Below are 27,117 nucleotides of genomic sequence, written 5' to 3'. Positions count from 1 at the left end.
TGTAAATTCACGGACAACTTGACTACAATTCATGCAGACCAGGGAATTCCCCCTTTGACCTCTAATAATATGTATAGTGTGGCAGCAATATGCTGACGCTAGATCTTTAAGCGGAATAAATAACAATGGCGGCGAAAGTGGTACGGGATTCTAGTCATGAAGAGTTTATATGCGCAATATGTAAAGACTTTCTGGATTCTCCGGTTAAAACTCGCTGTAACCATCTGTAAGTGCCATTCATTTTATCAAAACACAATATACTCCTTAAAGCGAGCTAACCTAAAGAAGCGACGTGTTGAAAGGGGTGGCTCGGTAATGAATTTTATGGCAGTTGTATTTAGCCGCCTCCATGCTAACAACCAGATGTTTTTCCATAATGCTTTAAATTATGCAATTTATTAAATTGAGATTGTTTGATCACGTTAAATAGCGACAAATATACTGTATCAAGCTTAAATTACACAAATAATTCCGCTATTACAAAATCACTGTAGGCCTACAGTAAATAATGCGATAAGCTACATTTGAGTTATGCAACCGATGCGCGGAGTTATGTGCATTGTATCATGAATCCTCAAAGTGGCAAATACTTTAGGTTATGATGTTGCGATTTACATAACTAAATATAGCAATATACATAACAATATTAGATGATGTACAGACCTGCCAACCCAAGAGTGGGGCAATGCGTGAGATTTGGTTTTGGGGCAATTGATGTATCAATGATAGTATATGTAAAATTGTGGAAATTTGGGCAAATATCTCACGCATTTCTCACGCATTTTCATTTTTTCTTTGGGGTGATTGCGTGAGTCTCACGCCCAAAGCGTGAGAGTTGGCAGGTATGATGATGTATAATTATTATAGGAAGAGTGCGGTTGAATGTTTTAGATCATACACGCGTGTAGAGTCGAACATTACTCTTTAGTATTTATTTGGGTGTCTTTTTCGGGCATGGCCAATTCAGAAGGCCGTGTGCATGCCCGCTAATATATTAGTAGTAAGTGCGACTCGCTATACAAAACAGTAATATGCCGAAATAATAATCATAAAATTCAATCCGCAACATCCTCTCTTATTTAAAGTACACAAAGCAACTAAATTAAGCTATGCGTGTCTCTAGATTGTCTACACTGCTGGTGATATTCTAAAACATGTGAGAGTAACATATGAAAACTTAGCGGTATAGCGAGCCTAAAAACTGACCAGTGAAAAGCTCAACAATACTAAAATAAACCATGTGCTGAGTATATAATATGAGTATAGCTTCAACAGGAGTACAGATTCAGTGGCAGGTAGTCACTCCGCTTACACAACATAATATGATAACCACTGTGGTTTGTTTTTTTTTGTCGTTCTGATCGACAGACAGGTACCTTCCACTCTGGCCCAACTACAGGAAGATCTGAATCCATGTCTCTTGTTGAACTTCTCCAGATTGTTCTTGCAGCTCATTATTATTTGGCTCAGCTGCCTCTATATTTCGGAGCCTTAAATCTCTCCTATTTCGTCGCATAAGGTCCTCATATACCTGAACACTATATGACCTTCCACTTAACTGTTTGAGGACTCTCGCTTCTTTCCATTCCCTGTGATACTGTCTGTAGTCTTTCACAAATACTGGCTCTCTTTCTTGCAGTCGTTTCAGATTCTTAGCGCTCTTATTATACTGCTCCTGTCTCCTCAAGCGTTTGTGCTTTTTCTCTGCATGGCTTATCATATCTTCATTGAATTTTCTACCTTTTGCGGGACTGTGGACCTGTGGAGTAGCCTCTGAGTGGGACTGGTAGACATACCTTCTGTTGTAGTGTTACGGTACTCAAGCAGTGCCATATATGGATCCTCACATCTTTGAAGTAGTCTCTTAATCATTTTGATGGCTTCTTCCACTTTTCTATTTGATTGGGGGTAATGGGGGCTGCTTGAGGTATGTTCAAAAGCCCATGACTGAGAGAACTTTGAGAAAATGTGTGACGTAAACTGGGGGCCATTATCACTGTGTACAATTACCGAAACTCCCCATCGGGCAAAAGACTTCTTAAGGGCCATGACTACCTCTTCCGTCCCTTGATGTTTAAGTTCCTCAAACTCTATGAAATCAGACATGAAGTCAACCACTATCACATAGTGGTGGTTGGCTTGCTCAAACAAATCCACCCCAAATTTTGTCCATGGCTTCATGGGGACATCATGACTTCGTAGATTTTCTTTAACTTGCTTAGGAGAATCTTTGATGCATGTTTGACAAGCTAAGTCTTAGGTGAGCCATGTGCAACTTTTGCAGCATTTCTATCTGCATGCTCAAAGGCACCACAACTCTAGTCCCTTTAAAGACAAGCCGCTGTTCGACTGTAAGTTCATCTCTAAACGAATGATATGCTCTCAATGATTGAGAAACAGTCCCAGTGTTTGCTAGGATCCAGGAGATTAGCTCTTGCAGCTGATTGTCATTTTTAGTAGCCTTCCATAGACGATAATATTCTGGAGTCGGGAGAGGGAGGTCCTCACGAGCCTCTGCCACCAAAAACACTTCTGAACGGGCTACCTGTGCTGCTGGGAGTTCCATGTGAGAGTCTCGAGACAGCATGTCTGCGGTTAGCTGCTCTTTTTCAGGTCTCCAATGCACTTTGAAACCTGCGTACCTTTGCAAAATGAGCAGAAAAGCTTGAACCCGCCTAGTTGCTTTGTGGATAGACTTTCTAAAGATAGCTTCCAAAGGTTGGTGGTCCCTCTGTACTGTCACGTCTGGGTGGCCAAATACGAACTAATCAAACTTGCTCATTGCAAAAACGATAGCGAGCATTTCTAGCTCTATAGGAGCATAAGGCATCTCACTAGTGGTTAATGAGCAGGACACATATGTCACTGGCTTTTCGTGCTGTAAAAGGACTGCCCCTAGGCCGGCCGTTGACGCATCTGTCTGAATGACTACTGATGACTTCACATGAAAGTTTTGTAATGTCTCGGCTTTGCTGAGCATCTCCTTCAGTTTAGAAATGCTTCCTGATGGGTATCTTCCCACACAAAATCTTTTTTGTTTACCAGGAGTCTTACAGGCTCCGACTCAGCTGACAGATTTGGAACAAACTTTGCCATGTAGGTCACATGTCCCAAGAAGCGCCTAACCCTTTCTGGTGATGTTGGTCGCTCCATCTTGGAAATGGTTTCCACCTATTTAGGATCTGGTTTTAGCCCATTTAATGTGAGCAAATGGCCAATATACGGCAGTTCGTGCTCAAGAAACTTACATTTGTCCCTGTTCAGTCTCAGGCCCCTTTTTCTGGCACACTCCAGCAGACCTCTCAAGTTGTAGTCATGTTCCTTTCGGTCTCCGCTGTACACAAGTATGTGGTCAGCTACTACTGTTACCCCTTCTAGTCTCACAAGAGTGTCAGTCAGCCTTCTCTGAAATTCATTTGGCGCACTGGATATGCCAAATGGCATCCTCAGGTACTTGTTGCGCCCATTTGGAGTCCAGAAGGTAGTTAATTCTGTCGGTTCATCTGATAATTTGACTTGTTGGAAACCACTCGTAGCATCACAGAGGGACAAGTATCTTGCAGCATTCAACTGAGGCAACACATCTTCCAGGGTTGGCATGGCTATATGATTTCTCTTGATGGCTTTTTTCAGATTTTGTTGGTCAATGCAGATGCGTACTGTTCCATTAGGCTTTCTGACAGGCTGCATATGGCTAATTCACTTGGCTGAGGTATTTACTTTTGTTATCATTCCACATTGCTCTAGCCTGCTCAGTTCTTTCATGACATCCTCTTTCATCGTCAGCGGTATCTTACGTAGGCGTACCTGGACTGTCTCACAGTAGTACCAAGCTCGATGTTGCATTCACCAGGCAGAAGTCCCAGTCTTTGAAAAATGTCCTCATACTCTTGCAGTAGAACATCAACTTCAGCGTCAGATATCAGGTTAACCTGCTGTGTCAGATGTATGAGCCCCAGATCTAAGCATGTTGCGGCTGACACCAAGCTGTGCTGAGCAGTGCTGATTACCAAATATTTAAGTTTATGCTTATTGCCGCTTCCATCCAAAGCTTTTAGGAAACACTAACCCAGAGGAGTACATACTGAACCATCATAGAAAGTTAGTTGGGTTGTAGTTTTCTGCAGTTTTGGTTTTCTCAGTAATCTGTGGTCTCTCTCAGTCAAAATGTTGCATGTTGCACCGGTGTCCAGCTGAAACTCCAAAACTGTTTTCAGTTGGCCCGTAGTAACCTCAAGAGAGACCAGTAGCTTTCCTCCTTGTCGTTTGATCGACAGACTGTTGCTCAGTTCTTCGTCCGAAGAGTAGTTCCAGTTAGCACTCGCCTGGTGGGTTTTTTCCTTTCTAGGTTTGTCTTCCCTTTCTTTCCTTGCTTGCCGCTTGGGTGTGCAACAAATTGAATAGTGATTCATTTTTCCACATTTGCGACGTTGTTTGCCATAGGCCGGACATGACCTGGGTGGTTGCTTTGTCACGCAACGTTGACATGCTCCTGCTGGATTCTCAGTGGGCCTCCTACTTTGTTTCTCTTTGTTTTCATGTGTTACCAGCTTGACTTCCTCTTTAAATCTACACTCAACCGCTTTTAGATCTCTATTTGCACTCTCAACCGAGCGACATATATCCAATGCTTCCGTCAGGGTTATGTTGGATTTTTTGGACAGTCGATGGCGGGTGCGGTCACTATCTATACCGAGAATGAGAGCCTGCAAAACTATGCGCTCATATATTTCACCTAAGTTGCAAAGCCTTGCTATGTTATGAAGTTCTGTCACAAACTCATCAACTGAAAGCCTTCTCTGTTTGGACTTCATTAGTTTATGCGTCATTGTCACCGTATTTATCCGAGGGGCACAGTATTCTTCAAACTTTTTGCAAACTGTCAAAGTTATCTTTATCAGTTGCTTGAGTCCATGTGAATGAGTCCAATATGTCCAGACCCCTAGGGCCAACCGTTTTCTATAGCATAGCTACATTGACCTTCGAGTCCGCTTGGCTCTTTTCCAATGTCGTGATAAATAAATTGAAGTTCCTTTTAAAAATTTCCCATTTCTCGGGGAGGTCAACGCCCTCCATCAACGGCTCGGGATATAATATTTTTTCCATTGTTGAATAAAGTCATTCGCACCACTAGTAGTAATGTTAGCTGTCAGAACCGCGCTTCTGACCGGACTGACCCAAACTAAACTGCACACGCACTCGTTACGCTCTAACTAAACTTACCTCACTCGGGGCACCATGTATAATTACGATAAGAAGAGTGAGGTTGAGTGTTTTAAGTCATACACGCAGGGCAGAGTTTAACATTATTCTTTAGTATTTATTTGGGTGTCTGTTTCGGCCATGGCCAATTCAGAAGATGGCTGTGCGCATGATCGCTAATATATTAGTAGTAAGCGCGACTCGCTATACAAAACAGTAATATGCCGAAATAATAATCATAAAATTCAATCCGCAACAGATGATTAATTTTTGTTGAAACATTTTTTTTAAATAGATTTAGTCAACGGTGTAAATAATGTCCATGATCTAGGATAACCCTACTTATAACTAAAAAATTAGGTTAATAGGCTTCAGCCAAAAGCTATGGACTACATGCATCTAAATTAAATCACATCACTGAATTGCTTGAAGTGACAAGCACAAATCTATAAAAAGCATAATCGCAACCCCTTATAATTTTATCTGTTGATTTTGCTTGGAAACTGGCCTGGATAAATGGGGCTGAAGACTGTTTTGGTATCCTGCCACTGAAAACTATCCTGCTTAGATCGAAATAGATCGAAAAACTGGCCCATAGAGTAGGACCAAAGACTGACTCAGCTGAATTAGACTGCAAGCTTGCCCACTAGAGTTAGACTGAAGGCTGGCCCGGTCCTATCCTGTCTGTGCTTGTCGTGACTACTCAAAATACACTAGTAGCCTACTAATCCTGTACACAGGGTAATTTAAGCTGAGCAACATAGTCTGAACTTTCCAGATGCCCAGTCTATTGAAACCTTGCCACCTCTGAAAACAGCTACTACTTTACGACAGGACACCTGTCCAGCTAGATTAGCATGTTTGGACGAATGCAGCTATAGTTCGCAGTCTTATAAAACACATATGCTACCAAGAGTCACACACTTGTCAAACCTACTTGTCATTGCCTCGTTAATGCTCGACAAACTATCGGGAAAGTTTGACAGCTGCAAACTTTCCCAGTGTATCTGCATTTTTTCCGTCGGTCAGTGCTATCGGTTCATGGTGCACATAGTTGATTATAAACGCTGAAAGGACAACTCCAGCGTATGGTAATGTAGTGTGAATTAGCCTTAAGAAAGGGATATCTCTCTCTAACAATCGCCTACTACCTATAAATACAATGCCTTTTTTGTTAACTTTTTATTGACAATCATGGCGCTGTATCGTCTAGAATGTTCTTACGTGATGAATGGCCTCTGGGATTTGAAGAAGTATATGTGTCTTCACTGCCATTGAACTTGTTGCCCACAGCCCAGCATTAAACTTTCATCACAGGATTCGTTAATAGATTACAGGCTATGAGAAGTCTTCAAAGCCATAGCATGTCAAGCTGAAGCCTTTCTTATGCACAGCCGGTCACCACAGATGCGTTGCCAGAGATATCTGGACAATTAAGGCCATTAGAGACTCGTCAGCACCATTCCTCTCACTGCATTGGAGGACGCCATCGCAGATGTTCGCAGAAACGCGCAGGTGCGAATGAGAGCCGGCAATAACCTCGGTTGCTGTGTGGCCGATGGCTCTACTAGAGATCTTTGACATGAACTACAGCCTTTAGTATCAAGTTGGCGCTCTCTCCCAAAGGCCCTTTTCAGGGTCACCACTTTGTTGAAGAGTCTGGTTTCAGCTATTATCATTTATTTCAAACTAACAGTTTTTATTCAAATTGAATTGTAAATCTCGCATGACTATGATAGTTATAATGCATCATCATGGATATATTCAGTAACTCTGGCTGATGATTAAACCTAGGTGACTTTGATGCAGATTACTGTCAGACATGAAATAAAATGATCGGCATGACAGCATCTAGCTACATGCGTAAAATAACATAGTCATCTTTTCATACCTAGTGACTTGTTAGCAGAAGACCAGATGGTCTTCGATCAAAGAGATAACTAATTCAATTATGCCTTTCCGTTAAAAATATTAGTTGCTCACTATGATGGCCGGTAGTTGTGTTTACAACTTAGTGCAAAGTAAATTGTTTAGAATAACTTACCTTGACCACGTTAAGTATATTCTGTCACCTAAAGCAGCAATTTTAAATGTTAGTTCTGGCCATAGTGAGTAAATAACGCAGCGATATTTGAAATGTACTTAAGTTAGTTCAATGTCAGCTCTTGTAGGTTGTAGGTAGGTTATTATTGATGTTCATAGGGAATAGGTGGAACGAAAAAGTTCAACATGAACCACTCGATAAATGTCCATTGAAATAAGCTGTCTCATGGTTGACCATTGACTCATTGGCCTTGCCCTTGCGATGTCTCATGAGCTCATATGTCTCTTCTATATTTAGAACTGTCCTTATGAAAGTGTGATGAGCTTGTTTTGTCTAATTTTACAAGTTCAATTTAGCAATTATTGACATGCTGTCAGTTATCACACATTCTGAATAGCGAAATCGCATGAATTGAAGATGCAGAAGGCAGTCTATCTCGTATAATGCTTATTAGTACTATTGCAAAATCACAAAACATTTTCTTATAGTCATATTGACTGTACAGAGCCAAAAAGAGAGAACGAACAGTCACATTATTTGTGCATATGAACTATATATAAAGTACACACACAGTCACTAAATGTATACACAGCCATAGTTGTACAAATCAGGTATAACTAGCAATGCGGAGTGCACACAAAATCACGTTTATTATGCATTCAGTCATACAAAGTTTTATGTGGCCATGTAACGTGCACTAGCAAGCATACAAATTGTATACCCAATGATGAAATTTACAAACAACTGTACCCTCAAACAGAATAAGTGTACATGTAGCTATGCAGATTGTACATACAATAATACTAAGTGTACACTTGCGTCAATCAGTGTACTCAAATTTAAAAAAGTGGCGTATTAAGCATGCATACAATCATACACGTATAAAAACAATTCCACTTTTATCCCTTTCTATATATGGGAAAAAATTCATAAGCATGGTTGTAGGCATGGAATTAATTTGGAACATTAAATGTGTCAGAGGAGGTGGACAAGAGAAGTTTAAGAACTTTATGCGCTAGAAGTTTTTTCATATTGGATTTGTCTCCTTCCGACAGTAGACTTCCTACAAATACATATAGCCAAAAATTTAGGTAATGGGCTGTTTTTTTTAATTTCTAGCACAACTAATTAAGATCAATTCTGTTATTACATAAGTGTATATAGCTAAAAATGGAGGAAATAGGCTGTTTTTATATTTCTGACCCAACTAATAAACATCAATCCTATTATTCCATAAGTGTATATAGCTAAAAATGGAGGAAATAGGCTGTTTTTATATTTCTGGCACAAATAATAATAATCAATTATGTTATTTCATAATTGTATATAGCCAAAAATGGAGAAAATTGGCTGTTTTTTTATATTTCTGGCACAACATAATAATCAATTATGTTATTCCATTTTTGTAATACTCAATCAAGTTTTTAATAAGTAAATTACTAAAAATCAGCCATTAATAAGCTAAACTATAGCATTGGTGATATTTTTTGGTCATAAACATAGACAGTAGCACTTGATGGCTCTAAATCTTTTTAATGGGTACTAAGAAGTAACGCTACACAAAAATGCACACAGAATTATGTTGGTAGCGAGTTTTGTTGTCGTGAAGAGTCGTCCGCTCTCTTAAACAAAGCTCTGCATAATCAACTGATTAAATTAACCATAGCTGTAATAACCGTTACCTATGTAGTATATCTTTTTTTGTTAGCCAGGCTTATAGTCAATTACGTATCGATAATGACAGAGATTAGCATTTGTCATTTACCTGTGCTGCTGCTCTGACGCAAGCGTACCTATGGAATATTATCGTGTTTATGTGTAAATTACTCCCAATGAAGATAAATTTGTCTGTGCCTGAACTGTTCTTTTGGTCCTCCTTTAAAGGTTGACTTGCAACAAAATTCACATTACAGTTATTTTGTATCAAAAGATTCACCATGTCTGAGTCTGCTGTGTTGTAGGTGCAAAATGTATAGAAAAGTGATTACAAGCTCTTAAAAGCTCAAAAATAAACAGTTAATCGCAGCCATCACGAAAACGCCGTAGTTTGGAATCTCTTTATTGTTATTGTTTTGTCACGTGATGTTATCACATGAAATGAAAGGCCAATAAAAGACTCTTGAAATATAAAACGTTTCGTAGCACTAATTTATGACAAACACTTCGGGTTCTACCAAAAACCCTTCATCAAATATAGATGCTCGCTACTTTACAATTTTGTTTCAGCTTGGTCTAATCATCTAGTCGTAATCTGATCATGTGACCCATACTTCCTGCTAAATAGCCGAACTTTTTCTGCAGCATTTTTCAACTGTCACAGGTGACCAACAGGCTCCTCATGTTTATCAGATGATGATATACACTCCTTCGAGACAAGGTTAAAAATTAAATTAACTTTTAGGTTAGGTTTTGAGATATCAGTGCTCAGCGTGACAGCATTACAGTGATGATGAAATAGACGTTTAATTACAATGGATATGGTTTTACTGAATACGTGAAGTGTATTTGTGAGAATATTTCGACAAATGAGGTTGCATAAAAGTGTAAACAGAAGCACATCGTGTTCAACTACGTCCCATTTGAGCCATTTTGAAGAGGGATTTCAAACTTCGGCGTTTTTGTGATGGCTGCGGTTAACTGTTCGTTTTTGAGCTTTTAAGAGCTTGTAATCACTTTTCTATACATTTTGCACCTACAACACAGCAGACTCAGACATGGTGAATCTTTTGATACAAAATAACTGTAATGTGAATTTTGTTGCAAGTCAATCTTTAAAAATTAAGGCTTGTCTACCCAATCATGTTATTTGTGTCCACTTCAATATTGCGTAACTGTCAAAGCCGAAACATGAAAAAAATAAATTCAGCAAAAATATTTGTATCTTCGCTTTTTATGAATTGATTTGTTGGGTACAAGTGTAGGCCAGCGCTTAATTACGGTATCTCAGTCTAACTAATGATTATGTAATTTGAACTAATTTCTTGCATTGATTTATGTGAAGATTTTTGTATTAGGTAGCATTGGAAATACAGGATTGTTTTAAACTATAAAAATGGAATGTCATGACAGTAATTTAGTACTTCAGTGGAAATGAGAAACATTATTAAAACGTCCAGGTCCGTTGTTTTTTTGAAAAACTATCAGCTAGGTAAATCACAGGTCAAAATATGCTGCATATTCTTTAGTGATAGCGATGACAACAATTGTCACAGGTTTAAACAGGTTTGACTCTGCTATTCGAAAAAGTTCAAGGTTGGTTTTACGCTTAAAGATGTAGTTGCGTCAAATTTAAGTTAATCTTAAAAGAAAGCTTTTTTTCTCTATCAGTTGATATGTTGTTTGTTGTGTTACGCGATCGCATTGCCAAGATATTTGAAGATTAAAACCGAAAAAATCTGATCGCCGTAAAAACGCTCAGGCCACCAAAACGTGCCCAGACTTGCCCAAAATGATGTCACGCGTTAGGCAACCTGTCTCTATCTCTCGTATTCACATCGGCTATTTGCGATAAAAGTCTAGTCTTACGCGGCTCTATTGGCATATATCTTATTTTGTATTTGCTCATGTTGGCTAGAATAAAATTTTAAATCCTGCTACAGATGCATTATTATGAATGTTTCAAAGGCCTCAAATAAAGAAAATTGAAAATTTGTTCTACTCACTTTCTCCAAATGTTGTGTAAACATTTGGGTACCGACTACCAATTTTACCGGTCTACGGTAAATCTGTCAAGTCACTTATGTAGAACGCGGTCTTTGTATCAGCACAGTTCAGCAGCTACCCATACTAACGATATATAGCCTCCCATAAGCCCCGCCCACATTATGTCGCCTATCCTTGGGGCGGAGCTGTATATCATTGCCTACACCGTCTACGTACTAGTTTCTTACTAGTAGTATTCTCACCGAATACTACCTAAGTGAAATAAGCAAGCCACGTCTTTGAAAAGAATATAAACAGGGATAGAGTTTTAAGGATGAGAAGTCTGCTGCAAACTGGATTTGAACTCACATTCTCCAGTTTTGCGGACATCCATATACCATATCAAATTCACTACAATATTCTGCAAATCATGTTTTGCATTATCTTCAACAATATTATTTTATTATATAAATGTTACAAGCAAAAATATTTTCATCTCGGCATAAAGCTTTTATTAAAAATATTCATCAAGTCGTGGCCACTCACATAGTATTAGCTGATACAATAAGACAAATTCATCTACTGCAACAAACTCAAACAAAACATCATGGCTTATGCAGCACGCATTCAAGTCTCTCTTTCCCCTTTATGGCAGTTTCCACACAGACAAAGCTTCTTCGGCTGGTGGGACGACATAAACATTCTGTAATCAGTAAAACAAATGCAAAAAATATGTCATTCATAGATGTGTCATTCTAAAGCGTATCTATTGACAGCTTCCAAATTGGGAGTTAAATAGATTGCGAGTGTAATTTTAAAAACGAATAAACATTTAATAAAGGCACAAGTACGCCAAGCCAACGATTCGAAGCTTTGGTTCTGGAGATTAAAGATTTGCAATGATCAATCGATTTTACCCACTTCCTACGAGTGAAAATAATTTGTAATCATGACTCTAATTTACCAAAGAAAATTCGAAAAAAATATTATAGCTAGGTAAAATGGCAGATAAGCTATGAAACGATGATTGGAGATAGCAAAGAATTATCATTTTATTAATTAGTATATGTATTTATGACTATAAAAAATATTACATTTACTAAAGTATAGAAGACTAAGTTAATTTACCTCTATTCTGTCTTCCTCTGCAGCAAAACGCTGCTGACGCCTGTCAGCTTTGACCATAGGCTGTCTACTCCAATCTTTTACTAAAGGTTGCTCAGATAACTTTGAGTAGCGGTCGCTCGAACTTGAAGCCATTTTAAAACTATGTATAACTTAGTAATTGTTGAAACGCGTTGAATCAGTAACTACGAGAATTAATTCCCTAATTATGAGAATCTTCGAGATCACAGACAACGCGTTTTACGAGTGATAACATTTATTACGGCCTATATAAAAATTTCGCGCGCATGATTGGCTAACGAAGCGACCTCATATTTATTGCTCGTGGTTTCGTTTCAGATACCTTGCTTGTGACGTCACAAAAGAGGCACCCGCTGGAACATGAGCTTTTTAAAAGAGGGCCTCATTCAAACGCTTATATATCTCTGGACAGGGTCAGTCTACAAAGACAAAAATGGCATCAAATTGTAGCTGATGTTTTAGCCTTTAATGGGTCTTAATTTCATTAAATTGAATTTTTTGACGCAACTACATCTTTAATCTAATAACCCTTTGAGCAATATCACAAGAAGTTGTTTTCTCAATTTCCAATTATACTTGCAAGAAAAGATGATTCCGGTCACCACTAAGATTGAAGGTGGTAGTCTAAATACTAAATGTCCTGTTGAGCCAGTTTTAAGTGAAACACCATGCTGCTAACCAATATGGTGTTTTGAATCTCCAAATTTTAGGATATTTGAAGCATCAATTTTGTGTAATTAAATAAAATGTACATCCATCTACTGTCTCAAACAGTCCTTTGATGACATATGGACAGATTTAATTTAAAGAACGTGTTGACATCATTTGAACATTACATATAGACCTAGAACAATTTTTCAAAAACCTATAGCTGAATTTCTTAGTTATCTTTTTGAATAAGGCTACATCTCAGTCGAGCAGATAGAAGTCTACATTTACTTGCATCTCCTCTAATTATTTCCGATAATAACACTGTTTCAGTGAGTTTGTAGACTTCTTAAAGGTTAAATATTCTAGCGATGCCTGGCAAGAATTTGGTGTTGAAGGTCATATCTTGCGCTGGTTTAGCAAAAGTTTATTGACGTCAGCGTAAATGTTCCAGTGATATGTTCGGCTCGTGCTGTGAGCTAAAGATCTTTACTCCAAGATAGAACAAGATCGGTTGGCGTATCGAGAAACCTGGTCGATCATGTTGTAAATAATTCTTTTCATACGCCAAATATCTGGTTGAAACCATAGATAATTTTTTAGCTGAAGCCAAATATGTATGTGCATTTTAGCCAGTACAAGGCAAGGGATGTTTCAAATGGCCACATTGCGGATCCTAATTAACAAACTGTTTAACAACATGCCAACAGTTTGTTTTACCTAGACATTGCCCAACAGATTTAAAGAAATGATTGATAAAACATCTTTCGAAAATTAACCATAATTCATAAAATATGTTCCAGACTAAATAGTGTTTCAAGTGTAATTTCTATTGTAGCCTATGTCTATTTAGACTGGGCATCTGCATTAGATTTTTTTATACTTTATTCAATAGATTAGGGGTGCCCATACTGCATGTAACTGCTGCCCAGTTTAGTTTAGGCTCTTACAATCATATTGAATTTTGTGTTTTCACCGCAGCGGATATTCAACAAATGTTTTGTGATAAATTGGCAGGTGTGCTACGAAAAATTATCAATATAATACCTCTTTAAAACTTTATTTATATTATTATTGACCGTTGTCCATCCGTTCAAGTTGTGGATCATAAAGCAGAAAGAATACATATCGGCTTAATTATTGTTTAATCGATTAGCTCAGCTTGTTAGAGAATCAGGCTGTCATGGATTCGAGTCCCATACCAAGCGTATGTTTTAAAAAAGACAATTATTATAAGGCTTCGGAAGGTAACAAAGAGCTTTGTGTGTCTCTTTACCAATCCTGTTTTGTAGACGCGAACTGGACGTAGAACTAAAAGTTTGTTTTTGAGACAGCACACAAGAGGTTAATTGTTAAAAATGTTGGTTTTAGTTTTGTGGGACTCAGTTTTCGGCATTATCATGTGTTAAATTTACCGTAAATATGAATGAACAACAGTCTCTGGGCATATGGGAGAGTGAAGGCGAGAGACTGGAGTATTTTTTGTGTGCCTATGTGTTGGGTGTAGTTATTTGTAGTAACACAGCAAAAACTGTGGCTCTCAGCCTTGGACTAGCTGGTTAGCGCTACTATTATAGCTGGATATACCCTAGGACACTTATGTATTCGCCTCATCTAACTTTCGCGTTTTCGTGGAGTCATCCTCCCGCAAAAATTTCTATTATAACGAACGAGCGAAAGCGCAGAATTAAATAGCTTTGTTCATTGATAGTCCAAGAAACAAATGGCAGCAAGCGATCAAATTGCATTATCGATCTCGCACACACAGTTCTACCTGCGGATCACAATTACAAACTAGTCCCAAATTGAAATTTGTTTTCTTACCGGTGAACCGAACCTGAGGAATCTAATTATGTTTGTTCCACTGCATTTATTTTCACATCATTATATTTTCGCACTCATCATAGCTGCGAAATTAAGTTGCGGTGAAATTTTACTCTGTATGCTACTCACGAAACTAAATACTAGCAAAATATAAGTGTCCTAAGGTATGTTCATTCATGATGTGAATATATGACATAACATCAGCTGTATATATTAATGTATGTGTTAACTATAACCATACATGTACACTTATGCGTCAGCTCATGATGTTAATGTGACTCATTTGAATCTGCTGAACCTTACTTTATATAGCTCTAAAATCTATTGACCCAGTGTGTATTGATCTGTATTGATAAGCATGTCAACCTTTCCATTATTTCTTTAGATTCTGCCGAGATTGTCTTCTCACATCTCTCGAGAACAAAGAGGAATGTCCGTTTTGTCGAACACCTGTGTCGATGACTCAATACTCAGTTGCAAAACGTGTAGATGATAGAATGAGAGCAACGATGCTGACCTGCAACAGGTGCCATCAGCAGGTGAGCATTTTCCATGAAAGATTGCAGAGTGTTTTCAGGGAATTACAAGAAATGTTGTCACTATATCACGCCCTATTTTTGCTCGACCCATGTTATCCGCATCAATCATTGTTGCTGATTTTGTCCTTGATTGTACGTTGATGTACCAGTTTCAGGCTCAAATTAACTGAAAATACATGTAGGTCTAACAGTAAGTGCCATGCATATGTATTTGATCTTTATTTGGAAACAAGAGCTGGATTGTTGCAAATCTACTATTCCGTATTACTTCATACATGGAATTAACTGGCTAACCAGTTTGGATTGGCTGGTTCTTTTTGGTTATATTTTTGTATATAATTAAAATTTTGGGTTCCTGTACACATGGTTATCACCCTATTTAGTTAGAAAGACCATTTTAGCTGTAAAAACTGTCATGGAACATTCACAATTCATAAATGGAGTGTACCATTTTTTACATGTTTGAATCAACTGACAACTCCATAGATTAGCCGCGCATTAATGTAATTTTTAGAATATGGCGCAGTAAATACGACACTCATGATATTGCAAGAGTATTTCGTTTGAGAACACAGGCAAGGGTTAATTTGTTAACCGCTCGTATTGGATACTTTGCCACAAGCTTAGCTACTAACCACCATATTCTGTTATTAGTATAACCACAGACCTGATCGGAATGAGTGGTGATTAGAGTCCCTGTTTACAGTACTTAGAGCAGATGTTGTTGCTAGTCGGAAGGAATGCTAACATTACTAAAGCTTTTTGACTTATTATTTTTACATTCCTTTAACTTTGTCTCAATTCAATTCAGCATTGTCTCGATTCAGCATTGTCTCGATTAAGCATTGTCTCGATTCAGCATTGCCGCAATTCAGCATTGTCTCGATTTAGCATTGTCTCGATTCAGCATTGCCGCAATTCAGCATTGTCTCGATTCAACATTGTCGCAATTCAGCATTGTCTCGATTCAGCATTGTCGCAATTCAGCATTGTCGCAATTCAGCATTGTCTCAGTTCAATTCAACCTTTCCTGCGTCTTTATCTTGTCTACATTCGGCTCAACGTTTTTTATTCGTATTTTAAAATTTTGTTGACGTCTGCTCCATCCCTTTATGTATCAGACCCTGCCTTGCCTGCACTCAACTCTGTCTGAATTTGATTTAATTTTTTGTTAGTTTTTAGTCGCTATTTTGTATCCGTTGGAACATCTTTAATTTTCAGACTGACTTTGTAATTGCAGTGCCCTTTCAACAGTTGACAGGCTACTCATAACAAACACTCATTCACTTATTCTCAAAACGCAACGCAACAAGAATGGTCTCAAATGTTCTACACATAATCCTCTTGGTTGTGCATAAAATGTTTGTCATTGACAATGGTTGCGACAATCGTCTACATGCACTCATAAATTCCGAGTTATCCTCTCCATACATTTTCAAAGTCGAGCTGTTCTGATGAATCTATGAATCTGATGAAGCAGCATGGTTGATATTTTTTACCATATCTGTTGTACGGGCAAGTAGCTGGTTAACATAGTATTCAATATTAAGATATTCAATATTATATTCAATAAATATTCAAATAAAACATACAGTATATGGTTCTAGTAAAAGACCGATACCCCTTTCTGTCATACAGCTATATTTTGAGACTCTTTCTAGTTCATCTGTCTAGTTTTTAAGAAAATAAAGTCGTATCACAGGATTTATCATTACTCAACAAGTAAGCACCCTGCAATGCTTTATGAAAATGAAAAATAATGCAGTACCTAATAATACTTACCAAATGTAACTTGATGTCGGAGGTCTTGGCCTTGCCATGGTATCTATACATGTCACGGACATAGAAGACACTTGAATTTAAATTTCTGCACAGTTGGCTCAACAAAGATTTAAATATATTGGGAATAAATCTCAAGCAGAGCCGACTGGCCCTGCTTAAAAGGTATTGCAGTGGAACTATTGGAAGCTGAATCCATAGCCATATGCTGATCGCAACTGAGGACAGATGTCTGGGCCTCTGCTGTGTGCATGCTTGGAGTTAGCTCTCACATGACCATAGCACACTTATGCCTATCTTAGCAGCTATAATGTCTCAGTCAGACCAATAGGGTCGCAGTAGATGTCTCTAACAGCAAACAGTAGGAAAACACTCATTCTGCTGAGACCAGATATGAGTGATTAAACAAACACAATACAATTGCCTCTAGTAATTACATATAGCAACATTGTAATTACTGGAGGCAATCAAAGCTGAAGCTGCTGTCACTATGTTTTCATGACCCAAATGATTTGCAAATTTAAGCCAATCCGCAAGTTAACCGCATCATGGAAACGAAATAAATCCACAAGCCAAGCAAGTGTTGTGATTCGCAAAACTTTATCGATTCTATCATGCTTGCGAATAATAGAAACAGCACATGCGAATGATGCGCATTAAAATACCATGACAGCTGTTTAATTTTAAACATTTTTCATACTTCCATAGTCCTTTCTCGATCAGGTTTCTTGTGTTTGCATCGCTAACTGCGTCACTAATTAACTTATAGCGTACAATTCCTTAGCTTTTTTCAACAAAGCGACGGAGTCAATCCGCATTCTGCGAATGTACATAGAAACACTTAGGTCACACGGTAACACAACTCCAAATCTGCATGATGCACTTCATGGGAACATAGTGTGTGTAATTCAGTTCCGTGTTCAACTTTCAAACATCGATTATGATGCGAATTTCGGGCAATGGGCAGTAATAATGAAATCGCAGTACAGACGATTGAAAAGCCAGCAGTGTCAGTTGGTCCACAGTATCAAATTCGAACTAATGTGCAGTGTGGTTCACATGCACTGTCAAGTTTTGTTGAAAAATTCATATAGTGCATTAATTGCTGGATTTTAGGTAATGGGTCAAGGAAATAAATACACTGTTGACAGCAGTTGGCAATTTGCAGTAGAAGTGTAGTTGCAGTAAATGTCTAGTATGCACTTGAAAGTTGTAATGCACTGCAAAATTGCTGCATAGTGCACTGCAATGATATTGCATAGTGCACTGCAATGATACTGTGTAGTTCATTGCAATGATACTTCGTAGTGCACTACAATGATACTGCATAGTGGACTGTAATGATACTGCATAGTGCACTACAATGATACTGCATAGTGGACTGTAATGATACTGCATAGTGCACTGCAATGATACTACATAGTGCACTGCAATGATACTGCATAGTGCACTGCAATAATACTGCTTAGTGCACTGCAATGATACTGCATAGTGTTCTGCAATGATACTGCATAACGCACTGCAATGATACTGCATAGTGCACTGCAATGATACTGCACAGTGCACTGCAATGATACTGCATAGTGCACTGCAATGATACTGAATAGTGCACTGCAATGATACTGCCTAGTGCACTGCAATGATACTGCATAATGCACTGCAATGATACTGCATATTGCACTGCAATGATACTGCATAGTGCACTACAATGATAATGCATAGTGCATTGCAATGATACTGTGCAGCTCTAATCACTCTTACTCAATATTTACAATGTTTTGAGAATTTTCGCAAATTGTATATTGTCAGCCACAAGTTTAATAATAATTGCTCCAATTTGATGTTGTATGTAAAAATAATTTAGATTTAGAACTTGGCTGCACTACAATTATAGCAACTCTTGGAAGGTATAAATATTCTTAAAAATAACCTTCGTTTTAGCAAATTCATTTTACGCTCAAAGTTATTACAATCAGGTACACATTATAGCTTGTAATGCAGTTTTTAGAAGCTGTAACTCGGAAATAATAATGACGTTATGTTACAGTTCAAGGCCATTAATGGAAGGGCGCACGACGCTGCCTGTGTAGATGTCGTTGTGCCCGAGCGCAAAGTGGGAAACCCTTCTGGCTTAGGGTAAGCTCAGGCAGCACTACTTTATCAACATCGCTTGAAGTTCAACATACTGTCTATTAAGGAAAGAAACGTTTGTAAAAGCTGCTGTGAGACCTTCACCTTTTGAAAATTCCTAGTGGCATGTTCCACTGCTTAAAGATAACTTAAGCGCTGCCCAAGACTCGTATAAGAAATATATATTTCTATTTCTGGGTAATTATATGAGCAAGTGCGTGGGATGCCAACTTAATTGTCGAATTTTCTAAAATTAAAATGTTTTCCTTTGTTTTGTGGTTTTTAGAATGGAAGTGAACAGGTTTGTGTTCCCCTGCGCGTATTGTGGTGAAAAGAACCTCTCCAGAGAAGGCCTCTTGAACCACTGCAATGTAAAGCATAGAAATGCGCCGACTCACAAACTGGTAAGGAACTCTATTCGCCTCTAATTTATATAATTTATATATGTGACTGCGTGTATATGTGTATTTATATAAATATACATACATTGAAACACATATAAATACATACGGGTGTTATATACACACGTATACTATGATTTATAGCATACATTCGAATACATACAAATCATGGCAAATCGAGTCTCACTTTTTCACGCATAGCTAGTTCAGCTTGACTCTACCAAACATTTATGTCACAGATTGTTATACTTTTGTTATATAATCATATTATATATTATATTGTTATTATTATATAGCAAATTTCTCATATCTTGTGTTACTACTCTGTCATGGTTTGTTATAAGCTAATAACCAGTAGGAACTAACAATGGAATAAAAACAAATAATCTTTGACCATTTATTATTTATTCCATTTGTACACACATTAGGTAGTGTACACACCACTTAAGGTAGTGTACACGCAGTAGGTAGTGTACAAGCCACGGGTGTACACACATCAGGCAGTGTACACACCATTTAAGATAGTATACACTCAGCAGGTAGTGTACACACAATGAGAAGTATACACTCAGCAGGTAATGTACACGCAATGAGAAGTGTACGCACAGCAGGTAGTGTACATGCAGCATGTAATGTACACTTAGTAGGTGGTGTATGCACAGCAAGTAGTGCATCACAACTTGAGAAAATTTTCATCAAACTCCAGTTTGCTGACTACCTGTGAGTGTACAGACTAATCTACATCGCTGCTCTGGCAGAAAGAGCAATTTATGGTGTGATTCCTTTCGAGTTACCACTAGTGGCATTTGTTGGCAATTTAACTCCAGCTCGCTGTTCACAAGTCAGGCCATTCATAGTCCAGTGCCTGTGATGCTGAATTGTAAAATATCAGAAAACGGCCAGCAGAAGCTTTTTTGATCATTTCAAAATGGTTAATGTAGCATAAATTAACTAAACTAAAGCTCTTGGAAGCTGAAAACTTGCCATTTCTAGTAAAAATGTTGAAAAACATAGTTATACTATTTCACAAAGCGCAGTCATGATTTCATAATTACTACGCCCTGTTTAACTATGAGTGATCCGGTTTGTCATTATTAAAGAAAGGAGGGCGAACAGGCCTGTATTACTTGGAGCGGCTGGGCAGCTGAACTTCCCCAACTTTTTAGTAATTTTTAATGGTTAAGTACTAAGAATTGCAGTCCAAGCTCACTCATTTGGAATTTCCAATTACTAATTACGAACGCTAATTACGCTCTAGTGCAACTAGCACTCTAGTAGCTAGTAGAGTTGCGCTCTAGTGCAACTAGCACTCTAGTAGCTAGTAGAGTTGCGCTCTAGTGCAACTAACGATGAGGCTCACTAATCTAGTACACTTATATTGGTTTTGTCTGCCACTAATGCCACTAATGTCACTAATGCAGTGAGTGAGAGATCCTTTTCTGCATTGAAGCAAATCAGAACAGTGATGAGGAGCACTATGGGGCAGGCTCGTTTAAATAATCTTCTAATATTATACATATATAAAGATGTTGAAATACATGTAGATACAGCAACAGTTGGGAAAGATTTCTGCCATGGACACATTGACAGAACAAAAGCTAATGTAATAAAGAAGTAATAGCTCTTGTGCTTTCAATGTTTTTTTTACAGAAATCTGTATTGTCATGAGTTTTATATCGTTTGTTGAATAAACAAAAAACAAAAGTTTTGCCTACCATGAACCATTAGCAATATATTTATGTAGATTTCGATGCTTACAATTGATTGCAATTATGCATACTTTGAGGGTTGTTGATGCCTAAAAGGTCCAGAGCTCCGGGGTGCCGCCCGTATCCCGTTGAAGAGGGGGCTAACACCGCCCCCTCAACCCCCAAGTGTTCATTGCTAGTCGTCTAACATTTGCAGCCCAACTTGCAACCATGGAATACAGGCATGCGTGCATAGGCTGCATGCATGCTTGCAAGTTGAAATGGAAAAACGCTACCTCATATGCCTTTCGCTGTCTGAAACAGAAAATAACAACTGTAACTTGATTGTTTTATCATCAAAGCGGCTCAGCACTGCTGAATCATATGCTCAGCAATATATTAACTATTATATTGAGCCACAAAGGAGTTTATCCAGACTCTACTTGCAATGATCTTCTAAGGGACTAGGAGCATCATCATCTGCTACCACCACCAACACCTCTCAATATGGTATCACTATCAGCTGCCGTGAGAAATGCTACAGCCATTTCACTCACAAAAAACATTACAATCAGTTCAAGGGAGAACTGAAGGGAGTTGAGTAATACTATCTCAAACAGCAATCTGGCACAGTTTAGTTTTGTTTAGTAAGTTTTGCTGCACTAGAAGAAGATCAGATGGTTGTTGTTCTAGTTAAGGTTTATTTATATATGAGATGCAACTAATTTACGCAAAGTACACAAAAGTCTAGTGTCACTGTATGTGTAAAATGATAAGTTCTTAAAAATAAATAAAACAACTATAACTTTCAAACTTCATATCACGAGAGAAAGGTTTTGTGCAGGACAACTAAATTAAAAATAAATGAAACAACAAAAGGTTTTCAAACCACTGTAAATTTAAAATTTCATAACATTCAGCGACGTGTAACGTTGTTTAAAACCTGAAATAATTTTTCCCATTAAAATAAGATTATGTAAATTTATTTTTAATTTAGTGGTCCTGCACAAAACCTTTTCCTCATGATATGAAGTTTAAAAGTGACAGTTGTTTGAAAAAGTTTAAAAACTTTTACAGTCGTTTTTATTTTCTACCTTAATTTATTTCAATTACACAAAACACTTTTCTCATGATATGTAATTTGAAAGTTAGAATGGTAAATGTTTTATACGGTATGTTAAATAAAAATAAATGTTCTGTCCAAAGACTTTTTATTACCTGGGCAACGCCGGGTAATACAGCTTGATAACTGAATAACCTATAATCAAGTTATCAATATGTATGTATTGTTATTTATCAAATCTCAATAAAAACCACAATTATTTGTTGAAGTTGTCTCCCTTGTGTCAGTAGAAAATACATTTAATAGCATAGCATAATGCATCTATTCACTTGTGTAATAGTTCAGTGACTAGGTATGAAATACATTGATATAATCACCTTGTATATAAAACAAAGTTGAATAGTTGTTTAAAAGACTTTGGGTCACCTTAGACTGCCACGCACACAATACAGGTGTAAATGGAAAATGTCGTCGCCAATAAATTTGACGCTGATTGAGTATTGGCAAGGTTGGCCATTCCGACAAAATGAATTTTTAAAGACATGCATTACAGCTATCTTTTGAAACAGTCAAACCATGTTCTGCTTTTGGTTTTTTAGGCTAAAAAAATTCAACAATTCAGCATCACAGGGACTGAACTGTTAGAGGTGATATAGACTGGTAGAAAGTGAAAAGTTTTTTTCTATTTATTACGTTCTTTATTACAATAGTTTTAGCATATAGTTTTAACATATAATTATAACATATAGTTTTAACATATAGTTCAGGGTGTACATTGAGTCTTCTACATACTTTATTTCAGCTCTTTATGTAATCAGTGAAGTGCATGTGACTGTTTGTTGAGCTGTAAAACAAATTAAAATTAAATTTCCTCTATTTCAAGAATTAAGAGTTTTGACTCTACAACAGTTTTGACATACAAAACAAATATCAAAATAGATTACTGTAAAACCTCTATTTGAGCGCTATGGTGCTATATTTTTTAGCCCTTCCCTTAGAGTAGCACTTTATTAGAGGTGGTGTTCAAATAAAGGGTGTCGTTGTATTTTTCAAACACCTCACAGAATGTTGAGAAGATAAATTTAAACCTTTTACTAGCAAATCAAGTGTCGCCTACATTTTGCACTCTTTTTGAACAGTGTGACATTAACCATTTTGGATGCGAAAAGATTCGCTAACTTACCTCCAACCTGTCATAGATCTCTAAATAAATTTGCATGAAAAAACTGATACATGTCTGTACCAATTGATATACAGCCAAACATGGATAACTCGCCCACGGATAGCTCGAACACATGGTTAATTCGACCGGTTTCTTTGGTCCGTTCCTACGTAATCATAAATTGCTATAGATAACTTGAACTCAACACTGTTAATTTGAACTGTTTTTTGCCCAACGGCTACCGAAACGGTTGTTATCGCTTTAGAAAATCACTTTATTCTAAGCCATAGAGGTAAACCTCAACTTTTCGTAATTCATAGGCGTCGTTATTACCACCATCGACAAAATATTTTTGTCAACGGCTTTTCTAAAGGTTTGGTGAAATTTGATTTATACCAAACATCCGCTTAACGAACGCCCTTCCGAAGCGAGGTAAAATGAGGTAATCTTTGCATGAACTTCAAAAAAATCGGCAAAATTGATCGTGGGTAAAACGCTCAAAAGAAAAAGTTGTCTTTTCTTTTGAGCATTTCAACAACAATCAAGTTTTGCCAATGTCAATCTAAAAAACGTCCTGGCAATAACATCACCTCAAACAACAAACCAATCTCAAGTGATAGAAAAATCTCTATACTTTTTGATAAAAACGTTTTAAACTTTACATTAGAAGCATTTAATTTGAAACAAGCCAGTTGTGCTTTTGATTTATATTATAGTTTGTATATGTACATGTATCTACTAATAAATAAGTAAATACATGGACTTATGACAGTGCTCTGATAACTTGAACGCTCTGATAATTCGAACACTTTCGCTCGGTCCCGTGAAGTTCGAGTTATCCATGTTTGACTGTATATTGCTTGCGATTAACCTGCAATGATCTTATAGCCTGCTTTGCAATTTGTGGGAGCTTTCAAGTTTTTCATTTTAAATTTGAAGGCACATTCTCATTTCATATCTCTATTTAATAAGGTTGCATAAAAGTTCATTGTACTCATTGATATATATTTGCTAAAGTTTGCAGCTAAAACTGGATTTCTATGTGCAACAGGAGCTTTTTATGTTCTGTAGAACAGGAATTTTGAGCGTCGATCCGTTGTAAGCTGAGTTCAGATTACCGCAATCGCGCTATCAAAAAATATGCTGTAAATCTGCAAATCTATAGGTTTTATAATAAAAATAATAATTTATCAAACCCTACAAATATTTATTCAAGAAAAAGTAACATGAACAAAACATAACTACAACACACGCGCAAACAAAAATTAACATTTAAAAACCAATAGTAACATTTTAAAAACAAAAATATTAGCATCATTTGCTTGGCCAGTTGCGCTCTGATTGTTGCTTCTGTTTGGAACCCTTTCATGTTCTTCTGGCTGTTCAATACCTACCACAGTGTCCTCTGATTTCACCCGTCTTCTGCACAGCTGAGCTAGTGGATATTAGCATCCCAACAATTTTTAGCAAAGCAAAACTTTTATGCGACGCCATTTTAAATAGACACTTCTAGCGCAAATAAAGAGTTATTGCGTGTAATCAAAATAGCCTCAAAATTTGAACCTCAAAATATGTAGTAGCACAGATTCGAAAACTTGTTTCTCGTACATCAAAGTATCAAAACCGCATTACAGGGAAGTACTATTAGTCTGATACAGTTACTAATTATTTCTATGGTGTTACCATCAGTTTTTAACGAAAAAGCCTAAAAACTTGAGAGTTAGAAAATGGACTTCAATATGAACGGAAGCAGCAAACAAATTAATTGTTATTGATTTATTCGAGTCATTATTAATAAGGTTTTGTGGACACTTTTTACTGATCATTTGCTATTATGGGTTTGTAAAGATTTTCCAATAGTGACAGTTAAATAAAAGTGGCATTCAAATAGAAGTGGCGTTCGATTAGAACTGGCGTTCAATTAAAGGGTGGCGCTCCCTTTTTTAACCCTATTCCCGTAGTGGCGTTTAAATACAGGTTTTGCGGTACCCGTGTATTCTCGAGGTTTGACTATATATATATATATATATATATATATATATATATATATATATATATATATATATATAAGTTTATGAAGGGTTTGGTATCATGTTCTCTGCAGGTCTGCTCCATCTGTGTCGCTTATCCGTGGGGGGAGACAAACAAAGCCAGTGGTAACTTGTTAGAGCATATGAATCTCCGACACCAGTTTGACTATGATTTCTTTGTGGTAAGTTTTGGGTTATCACCGTCACATTAAAGCTATATGTCGACTTTATGAAGCATTAGTTAATATTTGAAACTTTTTCTACAATTCATTTTCTAGCAATTGCTAAGAGTAGACCATCAGGCAAGTCATGGTGTTGAAATTGCGAATTTTATTTGTAACCGTCACACTTGCTGGGTAGAAAATATAACTATTCCCTGACCTAGTGCAGGACACTTACACCATCTACTCCACTAATTTGGTATTATTGGGTACCTGATATACTCTAGGTTCTGTGATCAGCTGTTGTTATTAGGTACCTGATATACTCTATGTTTTGTGCTGAGCTATATTGTTATTAGGTACCTGATATACTCTGTTTTGTGATCAGCTGTTGTTATTAGGTACCTGATATACTCTATGTTTTGTGCTGAGCTATGTTGTTATTAGGTTCTTGATATACTCTAGGCTTTGTGATGAGCTATGTTGTTATTAGGTACCTGATATACTCTAGGTTTTATGCTGAGCTATGTTGTGATTAGGTACCTGATATACTCTAGGTTCTGTGATGAGCTATGTTGTTATTAGGTACCTGATATACTCTATGTTTTGTGATGAGCTATGTTGTTATTAGGTATCTGATATACTCTAGGTTCTGTGATGAGCTATGTTGTTATTAGGTACCTGATATACTCTAGGTTCTGTGATGAGCTATGTTGTTATTAGGTACCTGATATACTCTAGGTTCTGTGATGAGCTGTGTTGTTATTAGGTACCTGATATACTCTAGGTTCTGTGATGAGCTATGTTGTTATTAGGTACCTGATATACTCTAGGTTCTGTGATGAGCTATGTTGTGATTAGGTACCTGATATACTCTATGTTCTGTGATGAGCTATGTTGTGATTAGGTACCTGATATACTCTAGGTCTTGCGATGAGCTATGATATTATTATTATCACCTGGTGATATGTAATTCTCTCCTCTGTGGAGATAGGCAAATCTCTGTAGCCTGTGTAAATAAATCTGATATACCTAGTGAGGAATATGTATCTGTTTGTATCATAGACACCAATGATACCATTTCACCCAAAATGGTCAATATCTCATTTGATGCCACTTCCATTTCTGAAATTACTCAACATGGACGAAAAGTTTTCTTGTTTGCCACTCTTCCATCTTGCTGATATGCTCAGAAATTAAATGTCTCACTCACTCGTTTGAGTTGATAGATTGTGATCGTCTTTTAAGCTTGTATTGAAGCTATCTAATACAATAGTTTAGGTGTAACTATTTAATACAATAGACTCTAGGTTTAACTATTTAATACAATAGACTCTAGGTGTAACTATCTAATACAATAGACTCTAGGTTTAACTATCTAATACAATAGACCCTAGGTGAAACTATCTACTACAATAGACTCTAGGTGTGATTGTTCAACCACTCTTTCAGGATTTGCATGAGGATGAAGAGCAATCCCTTCGCACTGCCCTTGAGGCCTCAGTCATGTGAAGACAGCGAGCTGGTGGCAAGTTCATGCGTACCAAATACTTTTCTATTTTATTATTCAGGTCATCTATTTAATCATCTTTATTGTGTTTTAGCTCACTTACAAAAGGTGATGTGTTGGAAACAATAATAATTTATATATATTTTCA

At 37.2% G+C, this 27,117-nt stretch overlaps 1 protein-coding gene across 1 annotated transcript; it reads left to right on the top strand.

Annotated features, from left to right (window-relative positions):
• Window positions 1-27,117, top strand: LOC137394789 (E3 ubiquitin-protein ligase RNF114-like). The gene is made up of 6 exons (XM_068081558.1): window positions 1-226; window positions 14,892-15,045; window positions 18,872-18,960; window positions 19,241-19,358; window positions 25,373-25,480; window positions 26,912-27,117. The coding sequence occupies exons 1-6, from the start codon at window positions 126-128 to the stop codon at window positions 26,969-26,971; spliced, it is 630 nt and encodes a 209-aa protein (XP_067937659.1). The 5' UTR covers window positions 1-125; the 3' UTR covers window positions 26,972-27,117.

The sequence above is a fragment of the Watersipora subatra genome, chromosome 4, assembly GCF_963576615.1.
Source record: "Watersipora subatra chromosome 4, tzWatSuba1.1, whole genome shotgun sequence".
Taxonomy (NCBI): Eukaryota; Metazoa; Bryozoa; class Gymnolaemata; order Cheilostomatida; family Watersiporidae; genus Watersipora; species Watersipora subatra.
The sequence above is the reverse complement of the archived record's forward strand: the minus strand, read 5'-3'. Positions and strand labels throughout refer to the sequence as shown.

Coding starts and splice junctions, on each gene's coding strand:
- LOC137394789 (XM_068081558.1), top strand. CDS start 126: ATGGCGGCGAAAGTGGTACGGGATTCTAGTCATGAAGAGTTTATATGC. Junction 227..14,891: donor AAAACTCGCTGTAACCATCT/GTAAGTGCCATT, acceptor TTATTTCTTTAG/ATTCTGCCGAGATTGTCTTC. Junction 18,961..19,240: donor GGAAACCCTTCTGGCTTAGG/GTAAGCTCAGGC, acceptor TGTGGTTTTTAG/AATGGAAGTGAACAGGTTTG.